The sequence below is a fragment of the Sminthopsis crassicaudata genome, chromosome X, assembly GCF_048593235.1.
Source record: "Sminthopsis crassicaudata isolate SCR6 chromosome X, ASM4859323v1, whole genome shotgun sequence".
Lineage (NCBI taxonomy): Eukaryota > Metazoa > Chordata > Mammalia > Dasyuromorphia > Dasyuridae > Sminthopsis > Sminthopsis crassicaudata.
Window position 1 is genome coordinate 64,770,169 of NC_133623.1, and position 18,083 is coordinate 64,788,251.

Genomic DNA, 18,083 nt, shown 5'->3' on the forward strand with positions numbered 1-18,083 from the left:
TCTACTTCAGCTTATTATCTGGATGTTGATAACATTTTCCTTTATGATTCCTTTGTACTTGTATTGAATCATTGTTTTGCTGAGAAAAGTCGAGTCATTCATAGTTGATCATCATGTGATGTTACTAATAATATGTACAGTGTTTTCCTGGTTCTGCTCATTTTATTTCATCAGTTACAAGTCTTTTCAGGTTTTTCTGAAATCTTCCTGCTCATCATTTCTTATTGCACAGTAGTATTCTATTACCTTCGTATATCACAGCTTATTTAGCCATTCCTCAATTAATGATCAGTTTCTAATATTTTGCCACCATGAAAAGATCCGCTATAAACATTTTTTGCACATGTAAGTACTTTCCCATTATTTAATGATTTCTTTGGGACACATACCTACTCATGGCATTACTTAGATCAAAGGGCATGTTGAGTTTGATAGCCTTTTGGGCTTAGTTCCAAATTGCTCTCCAGAATGGTTGGATCAGTTCTCAATTCTACTAACAGTACATTAGTATCCCAATTTTCCCACATTGCTGCCAATATTGATCATTTTCCTTTTTTGTCATATTAGCCAATATAATGGGGTGTGAAGTGGTGCTTGAGTTGTTTTAATGTAAATTTCTCCAATCAAAAGTGATTCAGGGCACTTCTTCATATATCTGTACATAGCTTTGATTTCTTCATCTGAAAATTGCCTATTCTTATCCATTGTCCATTTATCAATTGGGAAATGGCTTATATTCTGATAAATTTGACTTAGTTTTCTATACATTTGAGAAATAAGGGCTTTATCAGAGATACTTGCTGTAAAAACCATTTCTTAGCTTTCTGCTTTCCTTGTAATCTTGGTTACATTGATTTTCTTTATATAGAAGCTTTTAAATTTAATATAATCAAAATGATCTATTTTGTATTACATAATGCTCTGTATCTCTTATTTGGTTATGAATTTTTCCCCTTCCCATAAGCCTGACAGACTCTTTCTTGTTCTTCTAATTTGTTTGTGGTGTCATCTTTTATGTCTAAATCTCGTACCCATTTCGACCTTATCTTGGTATATGGTGTGAGATGTGGGTCTAACCTAGTTTGTGCTCTATTGTTTTCCAGTTTTCCCAACAGTTTTTGTGAAATAATGAGTTCTTATCCCAAAAGCTGTGTCTTCTTGATCTTTTAATTCTTCCAGATGAATTTTGTTATTTTTTCTAGCTGTATAAAATAATTTTTGGTAGATGGTTTTCTTTTTTAAGTTGCATTCCCAATTCATTGATCTGTTCCTTCTTGTTAGGATTACAAGGTGATAACTCAGGTTCTCTCTCTTTTAATGATAAAAGTCTTGAGGTAAAAATTTCCCCTTAAGAACTATTTTGATAGTGACTCGTTGTTGTTATTATTTTAATGAAATCACTGGTGGTTTCTGTGATTCTAAGGAGGCAGAATCTATTCTACACTAATTATGCTTAATTATAGGATTACATACTTTCTGAGAAAATACTGAGATCCTGCGAAAGGAAGGCTCATATATACCAGCTTAATCGTTAATAGGTTTTATTAGGGTGAGCTTACTAGAGCCAGTTGTCCTAAGTGGCATTAGGACAAAGTGACATCCTGGACCCTGCACCAACCTTGTCCAGGTCATCTGTTATATTGCTGTTTGTTGTTTGTTCTTGAAGATGATGAATGACATCAGGAAGATGACATCTTGACTTGCAAGTAAATTGGATTTAAATGAGAGACAGCACTGTGCAGAGTTACTATTCTCATTCTCACCTTCACAACCATCTGGGTTCAGTGGCAAGATATAGATCAGAACAACTTGAGCTGGCCCTAGATGTAGTGGCAGTTCTTGTCCTTTTTAAACGAAGATCTTTCTTTAAACTAAGGTCTCAAGTTGGTTTGAGGCAAGGCCCAATCAGTGATTAAGGCTAAGAAATTGCTTCTTTTACCTAATCAAGAAAAAAAAATCATTCTGGGAGGGCAAGTTCCTCAGGATTTCTAGCCAAAACAGAAACAATTGCTGTTTACACTCACTGAGTCAAAGGGGCTCAAACCATGACCACGGGAGGCTTGAGCTTTGACCTATTATTGCCAAGAAGTGAGTGCCAGTATGCTTTAGGTTTAAGGCATGGTCAAATAGCTCCATTTGAATCCCAATGGGTCTTATCTAAGTCTGGTTTTCCAGTGTTATATTTCAAGAAATCATAAATGAAAAGTGGTTTTTTTTTTAAATGATAGCAGAAATTAGTAGGGAAGGGAGAGGAAAGAAATCTAGCCTGTAAATTCCAAGATTTGATCATGTGAGGTTTCAATGATCAAAATTTATATTACTTTGGGCAAAGTACTCTCAGGTAAGGGTATGATTCCTTATGTGGACAAAAAGAGGGAGGGAAAGAAAGAAGGAAGGAAGGGAGCAATATTGCCCAAGTGGAATTGGCTAGTTGGATCCCCAGTGGGGTAGCTAGTACTGCTCACAGATTGTTATTTGTCCTTCATTCTCAAAGAAGACCAGTGACATCAGGAATGTGATACCTTGGCTTGCAGATGAATTCAATTTAAGTGAGACAGGGTTGTGCAAAGGCACCAGCTTCACTCTCCTTCATATCTATCTCACATATTATATAGAAAAAGAATAAAGAAGACATAATGCCATGCATGGCATAAGTCACATGCAGATGTTCCCATGGGATTGATGGGATAATGAGGTCTTTTTTTTTTCTATTTTCATTTATTCAAGTCTTCTATGAAGTCATAGATCACATTCCCACTTTGGCTATCCCTTTACACTTTGTCCTTTGATCTTTATTTAGGTTAAGATATTTGGTCTCAATTTAATTTTTTTAAATTCTTTTAATTTTTTTATACTATGATCAATTTTTAAAATTATATCCTTTTCTTTACAAGATATATGCGTGGGCAATTTTTCAGCATTGACAATTGCAAAACCTTTTGTTCCAACTTTTCCCCTCCTTCCCCCCACCTCCTCCAGATGGCAGGTTGACCAATACATGTTAAATATGTTAAAGTATAAGTTAAATACAATATATATATACATGTCTAAACAGTTATTTTGGTGTATAAAAAGAATTGGACAAAAATAGAGGGATTGGGAATTCTACATAGTGGTTCATAGTCATCGCCCAGAGTTTTTTCCACTGAGTGTAGCTGGTTCAATTCATTACTGCTCCATTGGAGCTGATTTGGTTCATCTTCTCAATTTAATTTCTAATAGTTTCTCCAGCAACCTTTTATGCAACATAGCTTTTATTGGATTGCAGTCCTTAAAATATGTTTAATATTCTGCTTTCTGGTTTTTTATTATCTAAAACAGTTAATTTTTATAAGATGCCACATACAATGAAATGTCTATTCTTTTCTATTCCCACTTAGTAACCATCAAACTTCTATCATATCCAACTTTTCTAAAGTGTTTTCAGGTCCTTAAGTTCTTTCCTGTTTATAATTTTGTTATATTTGTCTATGTCTCCGAAGGGTACATGGACATCTCACACTATTATAGTTTTATTGTTCCCTTTAACCCACTTACTTTTCTGTATTTAAATATTATGTCATTTGGTCTATATATTTGGTATTGATATTGTCAACAAATTTCAACTTTTCAACAAAACACTTTTTCTGTTTCTCTATTTTAATCAAGGCTGTTTTTGGTATTGCCTTATCTGGGATCATGATAGTTACCTTGTCCTTTTTTTTTTTTTTTTTTTAACTTCAACTGAGGAATGATAGATTTTATTCCAACTCCTTATTTTAACTGTGTGAATCTTACTTTTTCAAGTGTGCTCCTTGTAAACAACATATTGTTGGATTCTGCTTTTCTCATCTGTTTTGTTATCCTTCAATTTATAGGTGAGTTCACTGCATTCACAGTTATTAATTATGTATTTCTCTCCATTCTGTTCTCTTATATTTTATTTTCCCTTTTCTTTGTTTCTTGTTCTCTTCTTATAAAGAATATGGCTGGGCAAAGAACGTGCTCAGTCCCAGTGCTATAGGTGCTACAGTTTGCTGCTGTTTCCCTGCCCCTTTTCTCTTTCCTTCCCCAACAACTGAATCACAGATTGCTTTCTTTCCTTTTAAGCCCCTCTATGTGAACCACCCTTCAGTTAGATTTAAAAAAATATATATCTCCTTATTTTTCCTTTTATTTCCCTCCTCTCTTTCCCTTCCTGTTTCCTTGTTGAGGGAAACTGTTTCTGTATTCTTCCCTCTTTTGAGCAGTTCAGATGAAAATGAGGGTCCCATTTCTCCTTGTTTGTAATCTTATAACTGCATCCTGATTGCATGTTATACTTCTTTTCCTCATCCTTTTTCTCCCATTCTACCCCCCAACCTCACTGCTGCCCCCAATGTATTCTTTCCCCTTCCTTTTATTCTTTTAGATTGTATCAAAATTTCTACCAGGCCTTCTTTTATCTGCCATTTTCTAGATCCCTGGTGATATTAGAATTCTAAGGGGGGACATATCATCTCCCTCTTTTAGAATATTTACACTTCATCCTTGTTTAATACCTTATTATTTCTCTCTTGTATTTATTTTTTTCTGTTTCTCTTGATTCTTCTGTTTGTATTTCAGAATTTCCACACAACTTGTCTTTTCTTTGGAAAATCTTGGTAATATTCCATTTCATTAAAAGTCAATTTCTTCCTTTTCCCCCCCACCTCCAGCGATATTAAATTCAATACAGTACAAGATTTAATTTAATGGTTTTAAATGATTTTATTATGATAATACATAGTTTTTCTGGTGTCCAAGAAGGGCCTTCTTTCCCTATTCCTTAGTTTGAGGTTGTAAGTTGTGGTGACAGCTGTTTCCTTCGTAGGTGAAGCATTGTAGCAAGGACAATGACAGTGTACCATGGCTTTGCAATTTGACTTGCCTGAGATTCATCAATGGAAGTCACTGGGAGAATATGAGGGCATAGACTGTTGTGGCTTGTATTTAGTGAATGGAACATGGTAGGCTTTTATTAAATGTCTAGTGAATAAGAATAGTCATTACTTGCATAGTACTTGAGGATTTGCAAAGTCCTCCTTAAAACTCCTGTGGAGTATATAGTGCAAATATCATTCCCATTTTTTGAAGAGGAAGCCAAGTCATGATGAGATAGTTATTGACAGATTTGAGACTAAACACAGAGTTTCTAATTTTAAATACAGCATGCCTCCTCTTGTGTAACTTCTCATAAATGTATGCCTAAGGAGATGATCATACCTATATTTATTTCTTCTCTACTCTCATTCCCTTTCCTTAGATTTGATTTGGCTTTTGAGTTGGAAATGAAATAGTTTAGCTTTTAGACATCTCTTGACGTTTTTCCTACCCAAATAGTTAACCTCTGCTTTAGTGAAAAAAGTTAATGCATCTTTTGTGTGTTACCAACTAGTGATTTGGTAAGTTTAGGGGACTTTTCCCATGAGGAAATTCTACCAATTTGAGTCAGTGATGATTTTGCAATTTCGAGTTTTAGAGCATATCTGGAGCCCTGAGGGGTTCAATGAATTGCCTTCAGGTAGGATTTGAACCTAAGTTTTATGGACCCTGAGAACCAGGCATTGATCCATTTCATTTGTGTATCGTTCCTAAGCATCAACCATCCATGGAACTTAATATCTATTAAGCAACCACAGAATGTAATATGGAGAATATATAAAAGCCATCTTTAATAATAACAGCTAACTTGCCAAGATATGAAATTAAGAGTAAAGCTATCTTTAAATTCAGCGAAACTATAGCAGGCTAAGATTGTGCTGTGGGGGAAATATTTGCAATCATTAATGCAGTGTTAAGAATTTCTAATTCAATTGATATAAAAATACTCGTCTTTTCCTTTCAGACATACAAAGGTACATTCCATGCTATCAGCTTTTCAGGTAAGTATTACCATGTGTGAGGAATTCTGACAGGTAGTTTGTGATCGTGCTATATCGAGGAAGCAAGCAATGATTGGCTAAGTTACCTGCCAAATGGCAGGCATTATACCTTTAAGCTTGGACATTCCCTGCCTCAAGAAGCTAATCAGTTCATCTTGGAATGAAAAGGTTTTTTTTCTAATTATCTGAAATGCTATTCATTTACTCATTGAAGCTGAATACTCATATTCTCTATGATACTTCATTGCCTCATTTTTCTAGACCTTCACGTTCATCTTTTGAATCACTCCAGCTACTTGCGCATTTGCCCAGCTTTATTTATTTATTTATTTTTACTATTGCAGCTACTTTTCTTTTTTCTCAGCCGACTGGTTATATTCCTCACTCCACTATACTTTCTTTCATGGTTGCTTACCTTCTCTCTCTTATATTTTCTAAATTGCTCTGGTTTTGCTCTTTCTTCCACTACCCACGCAGTACCTAATGTAAGTGAGGCTATTTTCCATTAACCACATGGAAAACCAGATTTACTGCTTTAGACTTTACAGACTTTGCCTACTGCATCTTCTTGTAATGAATCATTTATTCCTTTTATGTGAGAATAACTTTCCTAATCATTAGAACATATATCTTGAGAAAATGCGAATCTATACCTCTCATTAAGTATAAACTCGTTAATATATTTTGATTTAGTATTTATTGGGCAATTAAGAAAAAAAACTCCAACTATATAGCAGTACCATTCTGAGGATCTGGTAGAAGAAGAATACAGAATATGGCCACTTTTTTATGGTGATACCAGGTTCCTGATGAGGTAATCAAGGCAGATTATTACAATAGAAATGATGGGGACAGTTTGGGGGATGCAGTGGATGGATCAAGCACTAGCCCTGGAGTCAGGAGGACCTGTGTGCTCCTGGGCAAATTCACTCAATGCCAAGTGTCTCACCAAAAAGACAATTAGGATGAAGAACAGTCTTAGGATGCTATGACAGCAAAGGAGATTTTAGGAGAAGAAGCTCTGAGTACAATTATAGGGTCTTTAAACTCATTGGGGAGCTCATAGGGCTGTTTTGGGAAGGAAGTTAAGGAAAGTGGAGAAAAAAGTGACTCTTTTAATGTCACTTTTGGGATGTTTTAGTGGTTTTCAGATGGTCATTGAATCATTCACTTGCAGTCATGCAGTTTTAGAGCTGGAAAAAGTCTGAAAGATCATCTAGTTCAATTCCCTCATTTTACACATAAATTTAAACCAAAAATAATTTAATGACCTTCCTAAGATTCTACAGTTGAGAAAATCAAGACTAGAATGAAAGGCTTCTTACTTTTAAGTGAGCTTTCCAGTATGGTAAGTGCCTCTTGCTTCCATGAATTTCTACTTTTCTTCCGTCCAATCTACTTAAAGGCGTGCTCCTTGAGAACAGAAATGTTTTTCCCTTTCTTTGTATCCTCACAGGCTTAGCAGAATGGCTGGTACAGAGAAAACTCTTAATTAGCACTTGCGATTAATGCCTATTGACTGATTATCAAGTCCTTTTGTTTTTCTAGGACTTAGGATTTCATTGGTATGGAAAGTCTTACCAATTTATACATGCTAAGTGCCTTGGCCCGGTAACATAAGCTAGTCTGTATCCAGGGAAGAATATGAACTCAGGTCTTAATGACTCCCAGGCCCATCCTCTCATCTGTTCTGCCTCCTGCTGTCCTGCTATACCAAGTGCTAAGTTGTAATAGATAGCGTTTTCAAAGGCTCCTGTGTATAAAAGGCATTAGAAAAATCATACATAATGCCTTGTACTTAAGAGTTGCCATATCGAAGCATAGATTTAGAGAGAAATTAGGGACTACAAATGATCTTTTTAGCATTTCTTTGGGGCAGAGGGAGAGCAGCCATTCTCAATTTCAGATCTTGGTTTACTTTTTTTAAACCGTAAAAGCACAGGGAGGAGGAGTGATAAGGGCAAATAATCTCAATCAGGAGTTTCTCTTTGCAACTCTTTATTACAAACATAACTAAAATCTGTTCAAATTTACCCACATGAACGTATGTAGCATTATTACTCATCTCCTACCTCCCTAGCTTTGCAGACTAATACTCTCCCTCCTCACCTTAGAATCTTTTGGCTGAAATGTCAGTTTCCTACACAAGACCTTACCCAATTACCCTAGTTGTTAGGGCTTTAAACCTTCCCACCACCCCCTGTATATTACTTTATATATATTTTGCAATTTTTTGTCTGTGGACATATTTTCTTTCCCAGTAGAGGGTAAACTTTTGTTGTTTCTTTTTCTTAGTATTCCCAGTTCCTGGCACATAGTAGGTACCTGATGCTTGAGCCCAATTGAACGAGTTGTTGCGCTAATATGAGAAATGGGCATGTTATAGCATTGTCGGCAATTTCAGTTACAGTTTCATGCCACTCACTTCTGACCTGAAATTTTTGTGGAGCACTTTGTGTTTCTCTGCCCCATCACGTTCTACCTCAAGATCTTTCAAAACATTTTTTGTCCTCAGCACGGTCTTTTTTTTGGTGGGTAATTAAAAAAGACAGTGAACAATGAAGTTGACACAACTCAAGGAGAGTTTGGAGACCTTAAGTATGTGAAGTTCCCCTTCAGTAAGTAAAGTCCTAGCTAGAGTCCCAACTGCTACAGATTAATTATTTTCCAATCTATGGAGGCTGTATCTTGTTTCTAAATAGGCATTCACATGTTGTCTCCCCCATTAGGCTTTGAGTTCTTTAAGAGCAATGGCTGTCTTTTGCCTTTCTTTGTATCCCCAGCACTTAGAGCACAGTGCCTAGGGCTTAATAAATGTTTATTAATTGACTGATATCCTTTTGAATATTATTAGAGATAAAAGACATTTAATAAACAATTTTATAATAAATTTTTCTTACCTAGCACATATGACATAGTATTTGCAATATAAACAAAACACGTCTATTAAGAAGTACACATTACCCTCAACATTTGTCAGGATGTGAACTTACTGCTGAACACCCGAACTTAAGTGAAGGGTAAGTAAAGACCCACACACTAACAGCAAAATAAGCTTAAACAGCAAAAAAAGAAATTCAATGTTAATTATAATGGGTAAGTTTGGCTCTGAACAAATGAGAAAATGCTCCTGTCCCTTGCAGAGTTGGTGGACTATGATTATGGAATGCTACACGTGCTCTCGGATTCAGTTGATGTGTTAGTTTTGTTGAATTAGCATTTTTTTCACATCTTTGTTTATATTTGGTTGCCAGAGATGATTGGCTGAGGATGATGGGAAATGTGAAGTGAAAATAAGATATGAGTAATAATTTTTAAAATAAAGCAATTTGTTGATATGTGCTTTTAAAGAAAAGAATGACAATCAGTAGACTGGGAATAAAGTAACTTTATTTGAACACTTTTAGAAGATGTCTTTGTTTATATTTCAGAACTCATTTGTTACGTAGCTCACTAGGTACATGGTATCGTCTGTTGATTTTTGCCCACTTGGCCAACACTTGTCGCTTTGTCTTAGGGTACTTTAATTAGGACCAATTAAAGTATGATAACTGGTGTTGAGAGATTTAAAGAATCTTACTGAAATATGTTTTTGACTGCCTCTTTTTAGCTTTTATAACGCGTCAGGTGACATAAATGAGCTGGAACTGAAGAAGATCATCCAGTGCTATGAAAAGGTATGGGATTTGCTCTACCTCTGTGACTCATTGCTTTAATTTTCTATCCTTCTGGCTTCTGACAACATTAATAGTCATATTAACTTTGCACATGTGGTTTCATATTACATATGAGAATATCTTCATATTATTCTCCAGAGTAAAAAAAGCTAAAAGACAGCATGGTCAGTGTAGGACCTGGGGGGGCCATAGGCAAATCCTTGAGCTTTTCTAAACTCTGTCTGCCATGGAGATAAAATGTTGTACCTTCAAGGGTTTTTATGAGAAAAGGCCTCTGTAAACTCTGAGATGTTATATAAATCTGAGTGACAAGCTTTTACCACAGAATTTGAGAGTTATACCCCAAAGGGCATTCCAAACCTGAAAGAGTCCCCCTTAGAGGGAAGAATGATGGGATAATTTAAGACTTCAGAAATTAAGACCAGGTCTTTGGGAGGCAAGTGGGAGGGGCACTGACAGGAGGAGTAGGCCTTTGTTGAATTCCTTGCATTGACAAAAATATAATGATCCCACAGTTGTATTCAGTTAGAAGGCCCAACTATAGATGTCAACCCCCAAGGGTATTTTTCTCATAAAAAACCCTACTGGTACCCCACTTCTTTACTAACTCCTTTTAGGAACTTTGCCCAATTACTAAGCATCGCAATTGCTGGTTTATCAGGAACTTGCTAACCTTATGTTGTAGCTAGTTCATTAGGAACTTAGCCCACCTTATGGTACCTTCCCCTTTGTTAATAGCTAAAAACTTTCTTGTACTTAGCCTACTGCGTGATAAAATCTTTGCCTCTTGATTTGGAGGTCTAAGCCTACAAATTCTTTGGAGATACTTTGCAACACCAGTCCCATACCCCAGTATATTTTGGGATTCACCCCCACATCCCAACAAGAGGGCCTAGCTCAAACCGTTCCTTTTGAACTGTGTGTCCTTAGGAAAGTCACTTCACCTCCCTGGGTTTCAGTTTCGTCCACTGCAAAAGGAGATTGGACTAGATGGCCTCTGAAAAAAGGTCTTTTAAGTACTTAAAAAGATTTTGCGTCAAATACCTCAAGGAGGGAAACCTTCCTAACCCTTATTTGATCCTATCTTCCCAAGGAAATCCATTCCACTTTTGGGTAGCTTTCATTGTTGTTTTCTCCTACCTCAGTCAATGTAAACCCATTGCTCCTAGTTCTGGCCTTCAAGTCCAAGCAGAACAAGTCTGACCCTATCTCAATAGACAGTTGTGTCCATGACCACCTCCTGGATAAAAATTCCAAGTTCCTTCAGCTAATCTCATATGGCATGAACTCCAAGCCCTTTATCATCCTGGTTGCTCTACTGTAGGCATCCTTCAGCTTATTCCTAAAATGTGGTCCCAGAACTAAGCAGAATACTATCTTTTTGGTCTGATCAGGGTAGAGCCTCTCACCTTTCTGCTTCAGTCATTCTATATGAATAAACATTTTCAGTTCAGGGTTTATTTTTTTTTTAAGTAAGTTTTACCTTTCAACTCAGTTACATTAATCCCATCTTTTACAAAGGATCTTATTATCAATTAAAGGCTTGTGACAAATGTAAAGCCCTAGAGACAGAGTTTCTGGGTAATTAATAAGTAAATTTTTTTTTAATTTTTAGCTTTTTATTTTCAAGACATATGTATAGATAATTTTCAACATTCACCCTTAGCAAAACCTTAAGTTCCCAATTTTTTTCTCCCTCTCCCCCAGCCCTTCTTTTAGACACTCAGTAATGCAATATATGTTAAACATGTGCAATTACAAGTCATTTATTAATTAGGTCAGCAAATAATACATTGAAGGTCAGTGGTCTCTCGTGGTAACCAAAGACAAAACCATGGAGATCATTGAATGCTTAAAAACCCTTTGGAAAAATAGGTACCCCTGACAGGTGATTGATGAGCAATTAATGGGAGGGACAGGAGACATTTTATTGAAGAGCTGGGCTTTAGCTGAGAACTGCCTCCAGCCATCTGGACTGAAGAATCCATCTCCACCCAGACCACTTCAGTTAAACAATGTGAGATATCATCAGCCTAATGCTTTAGAGCTGGAATTCCCCAATCTCCTCGTGGGTGGGCTCCAGCCCAAGATTAAGGAGGATATTCCTGGAACTATCCTTCAGAAATTGACTTCTCTGAATGAGGAAATAAAAGGTTAAATAGAAGCCCTCAATTCTAATTTGGTTATTTATATAATAGAAAAATAATCACTTCCCAAGTTCTGGGCTCAGGACAGAATTGAGAAAGTTCTCCTGAGTAGGACCTTTTTTCCTTTCTTGAAAATGTTTTTCGTAAAGTCTAAGAAATACATAAGAATATTGTAAGTACAAACTGGTATTTACACTTTTGAAATGTACAAAACATGTATGTGTAAGTCCTTAAGCTTGTCAATGCTTTTTTTAAATGGTTACTTTTGAGTATTTTTTTAATTTTTATCTCATTGTGATAGCACAATTTTAGATAACAGAGGCATTTAAGTTTGGATTTTCTCCCCCTTAGAATGTGATTGGATGGTACAAATTCAGACGTAATTCAAACCAAACAGTGACCTTTCGAGAGAACATTATTCACAAAAATTTACAACAATATCTTGCAAAGCAAGGACTTATTTTTCTGTTACTGACATCCAGCATCACCACAGAAAACTACTCTACTCATAGACTGGATCATGTATTATACAAATTTCATGAAGGGTAAGCTTGGCATATATTTAGATTAACTAGTAAACTTCAGGAAGTGATTTTTCAATAATTCTGAAATATTTTATACAAATGTTTAAAGGTGATACAATAACTTTTTATGCATAGGTTTTATGTGAGATGAGCCTTTCCCTTTCATATTTAGATTTTCCTGAATACAGGCATCATAGTGATCCCTAGGACCAGGAGGAAAAATCACAAATTTCTTCTTCCCTTAATGATAATAACATGGTAGTTCTACCTCATGTCATCCAGATGCCTTTCTCATGCAGCATCGAGACTGTTGTAAAAATGCATTAACCTGATAGTTTTTTTTAAACTAATGAATAATAGCTTACACCAAAATATTAGTTATGCATAATTATAGCTGTATTCCATTTTAATTGAACTAATCTTTATAAGTCAAAAAAAAGTGTTTTTTTAAAATGTATTTTAAAATAATTGACTATTGTAGAGAAAAGTAATTGCCTACAAATTAGATTAGTTTTAGCTGAGCAATTATTTAGGACAAGTAATAAAGGGTGCTTCCATAGAGTCATCTATTAATGAATGGAAAATGAAGATAATAGAATCCTTCTGCTTATTTTTAACCTTGCTTTATAAATTCATATCAAAAACTATTTTTTAGGACCTTCTATAAAGTGCCTCTACTGGTGACCAGCTTGACTATGTCAGAGGAGCAGGGCTATAAGACTCTGTCTGGTTCCTGCAGCTCCAGCGCCTTTGGCCGAGCAATCAGTACAAACAGGTAAGATAGTTTCTCAACCACTAACTCCTCACTTGTTTCAAACGTTATTGTTCAGTAATTTTTTCAGTTGCTTCTACTCTGTGTTCCCATTTGGGGTTTTCTTGGCCAAGATACTGGAGTGGTTTGCCATTTCCATGTCCAGCTCATTTTACAGAAGAGGCAACTGAGGCAAACAAGGTGAAGTCACTTGCCCAGGGGCCCTTCAGTATCTTAGGCCATATTGGAATTCAGGAAGATGAGCCTTCTTGATTTCAGGGCCCAGTTCTCTATCCACTGCATCACCTAGCCATACTACTTTTAAACAAAAGGATTTTTGTATCATTAAATATAAAAAGGATCTAAACATGAACAAATATAGAACTAAAGCCACTATGGATTTAGTCTGTCTGTAAATTTAAGCTACCTCACTTTTATTCAAATCTTCAAGGCTTTGTTTTATTCAATAGATCGTGTGTGTATATATATATATATATATATATATATAGAGAGAGAGAGAGAGAGAGACAGAGAGAGAGAGAGAGAGAGAGAGAGAGAGAGAGAGAGAGAGAGAGAGAGAGAGAGAGAGAGAGAGAGAGAGAGAGAGAAAGGAGAGAGAGAGAGGGAGGGAGGGAGGGAGGGAGGGAGGGAGGGAGAGAGAGAGAGAGAGAGAGAGAGAGAGAGAGAGAGAGAGAGAGAGAGAGAGAGAGAGAGAGAGAGAGAGAGAGAGAGAGAGAGAGAGAGAAAGGAGAGAGAGAGAGAGAAAGGAGGAGGAAATACAGATTCTGTATACAAGGTACTTGAAAAAAGTCCAGAGCTTCGTGGTATCTTCAGAGTTGGATCTGGGACCCTGCCAGGACACACAGCTTGACCCGAAAGCATAAGATAAAGCTCAGTAAGCCCCTTTCCCCTCTAACTGGTTGTAGCCTTGTTGCCAACAGAACCACACTGACCCCCTTCGGTACATTTTTCCTTTTGTCCCCTCTCACAACTGGCTTTTAGTGGGTACACCAGGTTTTTGCTTCTCAGGCCTGTTTATAACCTAACTTCACCTAATTTGAATGCCAAATACAGTAGTCCATGTGTATCCTAGAAGCAATGGGAGCCACTGGAACTTTTTGATCAGGGAAGTGACATGGTCATGTGTGCTTTGGGAATTTCTACTTCCTGAAGTGGCTGTTGCAAACCTTTTTCTCTATTTTAACTTTGCCTTTCCCTGCTAAAGACTGCACTAGCTATGATATTGATAAGATAAAACTCATTCAGCATGAACTTCCAGCTCTTCATCATTGCTTTTCCTTCACTCTGAAAGAATGAAGAAGTGTTTCTCTTTAAGACTTCCACTAATTCTCCTTCATCCCATCTAACTCTTCCTACCCCCATTCTCCTGAGAACTTGTCCCATCATTGTCCATCCCTACTTTTAAAAGTTCAAATCCTGTTGTCTCATCTGCTAGTAAACATGCAGATTTACCTTATCCTAAAAAAAAACTCCAAAACTACTCTTGATCCTACAGCAGACCCTCCTCCTTATCTTTCCTACATTTCTTTTAACAACTCAAAAAGAATAACACTCTACTTCCTCACCACATACTCTTTAGAGTGTATGTTCTAGGGCCCTACATTACCTAGTCCAATCATTATACAGATGAACTATAAACATCAATTTTGAAACTTATTTGCACAAGGAGATATTTTATCTTTCACCAACAGCTCAGAATTTTTTAATGAAGATGGAACTCTAAAAGAGGTACAGAATATAAAGGAACTTTGCGTCACTGTGCAGGAAGAATTAAAGGTAATTATAACAGACCTTTAAAGATTGTTTCTAGATTTAGAAATCAGCTAGTTTTGCATGTTTAGGATTTCTTCTAGAGGAATATACAGATTTTGCCTAGAGGTGTCATCTATCAAAAAAATACACAGTACCAGAAATAAAGTTAACAATTTATTATTATACATTTACATTGATGTTTTAATTCATAAAGTTTAATTTAATAAAATCCTCACTCTATACATTTGAATTAGGTAATAATTTTGTGGGTTACATTAGGTTTCCCCACCCTCACCCTAATTAAGCACATTGTTTTTAGATAAAGAAGAAAATTGTCCTTGCAGAAATGCAGTAGTTAGCGTATTTTACAATTCAAGAAGTGGTTCACATTGCCCTATTCTGTCCAATAGAATTCCTTTTCCTTAGTATGGATTACTAATGTATTTTGAATTGGAATGTCATGTATATAATTAAACTGATTTTCTTTTGTAGGAAATAACTACTGAAGTATTAGACAGTGAGAACTCAGTAGAAAAACTAATGAAGGATATAAATATACTAAAAGAGAAACTTGCAGAAAAGAAGGCTTTGGAAACTGTAGAAACAGGTAAAATGACAAGTTCATGGCTATATTTATTTACCTAGCAGTTTCCAATTGACAGACCTGTGACTTTGCCAGTGGCCCCTGCACTCCCTTTTACAAAAAAAAAAAAATAGAGGTTCAGAAAGTGATGGTTTGGGGGCCTACAATGACCAGGTTTTTGTTGTTGTTGTTGTTTTAATTTTTATAGTATTTTATTTTTCCAAATACATGTAAAGATAGTTTCCAGCATTCCCTTTTGCAAAACCTTGTGTTCCAAATTTTTCTCCCTCTCCCTTCCCTAAGACAGCAAGAAATCTAAGTTAAACATGTACATATTTCCATATTCATCATGTTGCACAAGAAAAATTAGATGGAAAGGAAAAAAAAAAGAGAAAGAAGAAAAAAACAAGCAAATATACCAACAACAATAGAAGGTGAAAATGCGATCGTGCTTCTGATTTTTCTTGTGCAGCACGATGTAAGTGGTACTTTTCATCACAAGTCTCTTGGAATTGCATTGAATCACTGCAATGACTAGTGCTTAAGCCATCATGAAGCATGCCATGTCAAACTTAGAGTTACCCTCAGTTTAACAAGCTAGTAAGCAGTCTCTGCACAGTAGCACACAGAAGCCATTTTGATAAATACAAAGGACTCCTCAATTCTGGTTCAGGAAGTCATCTTTGGCAAATGTAAGCCAAGCTTGCCAAATATTCTGAGCAAAAGTGTATAAAGTTTTGTAATTGGACTCTTAGCTCAAATAAACCACAAAAGGTCCTATACCCTCACCTTCCATGTCAATCTGAATTATAATGTTATAATAATCTAATCATAATCCAATTATGGATTCTAATAATTTTATAATGCTGAATAATATATTGTGTTATTTGATTTAGCAGGAGGAAGTGGTGACCCAGAAAGAGAAGATAATGTTTTACTCTGTCAGGCTTTCCGTAAATTTTTCCCAAATCAAGACCTTCTTCGTTCATGTGTTGTTTGTTTGAAAGGCAAGCCGCTTGGTAGCAAGTCCTGTACCACTGACCATGAGCCTAGTGAGTTAGAAAAATTAACTCTGATGGCAGAAAGCTCTGATTCTTCAGGTGATGAAACATCAAAATCTAGCTTTAAGCGTAAATTTATAGAGTGTGATAGTATTGATGTTGAGGATGAAAGGCCATTCAAGAAAATAGGACTGTTAAGACTTGAGTCCCCTCCAAAAGTTATTATTGATGATGATGATGATGATGATGATGATGACGACGACGACGATGATGACGATGATGACGACGACGATGAGGACGATGATGATGACTACTACTATGATGAAGATATGGATGAAGGTGATGATGTTGAGATCAACATTGATAGCAGCGATAGTGATACTGATACTGATAGCTATAGTGTAAGCGATAACGATAACAATAATGATACTGATACTGATACTGATGGGATTATAGAAGAGATTGAAGATTCTGACAAAGATGATGTCATTGAATGTCCAGACTCACCACCTTTATAAACCTGTTCATATAATTGTTCTTATTGCCTTGACTAAGCAAAAGTGAACAGAGGAAAAAAAAAAGTTTACTGTGTTACTAATTGTAAAAGTTCTGATAATTCTCTTAAAATAACAAAAGTTTTTGGAAAACTTGCTACATCCGTTACGTGGTAATCTTTGAATTGTTATTACAGTATTCTAAAAGTATGGCAAAAATTACAAGTCATTTTCAATGTTGTTGTTGTTGTTTTTTAATTTCTTGTTGTCAATAAAAGCTTTCACTGAAATTCAACCTACTTTTAGATGAAATTTTTTTATTAATTTTATAATTATACATTTTTTTGACAGTACATATGCATGAGTAATTTTTTTTATAACATTATCCCTTGTATTCATTTTTCCAGATTTTCCCCTCCCTCCCTCTACTCAGAGCCAGGAAATGTTGAGTGTCTGAGGCCAGATTTGAATTCAGGTCTTCCTGACTTCAGGGCTGATCCACTACACACACTACTAGCTGCCCCCAATGGCAAGCACTTTTTGTGAGGTATCTTTTGAGCCCAACTGTGTTTGGCACATAGTAGGTACTTGAAAAATGGCTGCTGAAACCATGAATTGTACTACTTGTATCTAAGTTAAATCCCACTGTTTGAACAAAATGATGTTTCTTCTTGGTTAAAATTCTAAAGGGCTTGATTTAAAAAAACAAACATAACTTTGATTTCATATACACACATATACATATATACACATCCATGTACAATATATATGTATATGTAGTATGTATGTGTATACACATGCATATATGTATATATGTGATCTCACCTTCCTCACCTTCCCTTTTGTAGGCTAAAATCAAGAAATCTGCTGGGTCACCTCCACAATACAGTCAGTTGACAGAGTAGGAATTGGAGGCGGTTAGCCTGAGTTAGCATTCAACTGAGTTTTTTGTTTTCTATTACAAATTTGTGAAAATAATTTGATGAAATCAGATCGCAAGAACTTTAAGGCTCTCTGGAGACCATCTTTTCCAACCTCATTTTACATATGAGAAAGGAAGGTCCAGAGTCACATTGGTAGAAACAGGCCAGTTTTCCCAATATGCAGTCCCATGGTTTTAGAATCGAATCACAGTGAATCTCATACATGTTAACTGCCAAGTTTTATTTGTAATAGCTTTATTCTTAGTACTTAATGGTACAAATGTTGGGATCTTTCAGGTATACAGGATCTTTAAAGATATAAGTCCTA

The 18,083-nt window shown here is 35.9% G+C and overlaps 1 protein-coding gene across 2 annotated transcripts in view; it reads left to right on the plus strand.

Moving 5' to 3' along the window:
- Nucleotides 1–17,127, plus strand: part of LOC141549250 (BRCA1-A complex subunit Abraxas 1-like) — a 31,683-nt gene extending 14,556 nt beyond the window's left edge. Inside the window, exons 3-9 of one of the 2 annotated variants that reach the window (XM_074278692.1) lie at nt 5,846–5,882; nt 9,493–9,559; nt 12,058–12,251; nt 12,886–13,005; nt 14,694–14,778; nt 15,247–15,361; nt 16,237–17,127. In XM_074278692.1, coding sequence (XP_074134793.1) covers nt 5,846–5,882; nt 9,493–9,559; nt 12,058–12,251; nt 12,886–13,005; nt 14,694–14,778; nt 15,247–15,361; nt 16,237–16,856 — 1,238 coding nt within the window. In that variant the 3' untranslated portion in view covers nt 16,857–17,127. Of the gene's footprint in view, nt 1–5,845; nt 5,883–9,492; nt 9,560–12,057; nt 12,252–12,885; nt 13,006–14,693; nt 14,779–15,246; nt 15,362–16,233 lie in introns of both variants that reach the window. The other variant, XM_074278691.1, reaches the window with a different exon arrangement.
- The last annotated feature ends 956 nt before the right edge of the window (nt 17,128–18,083 follow it).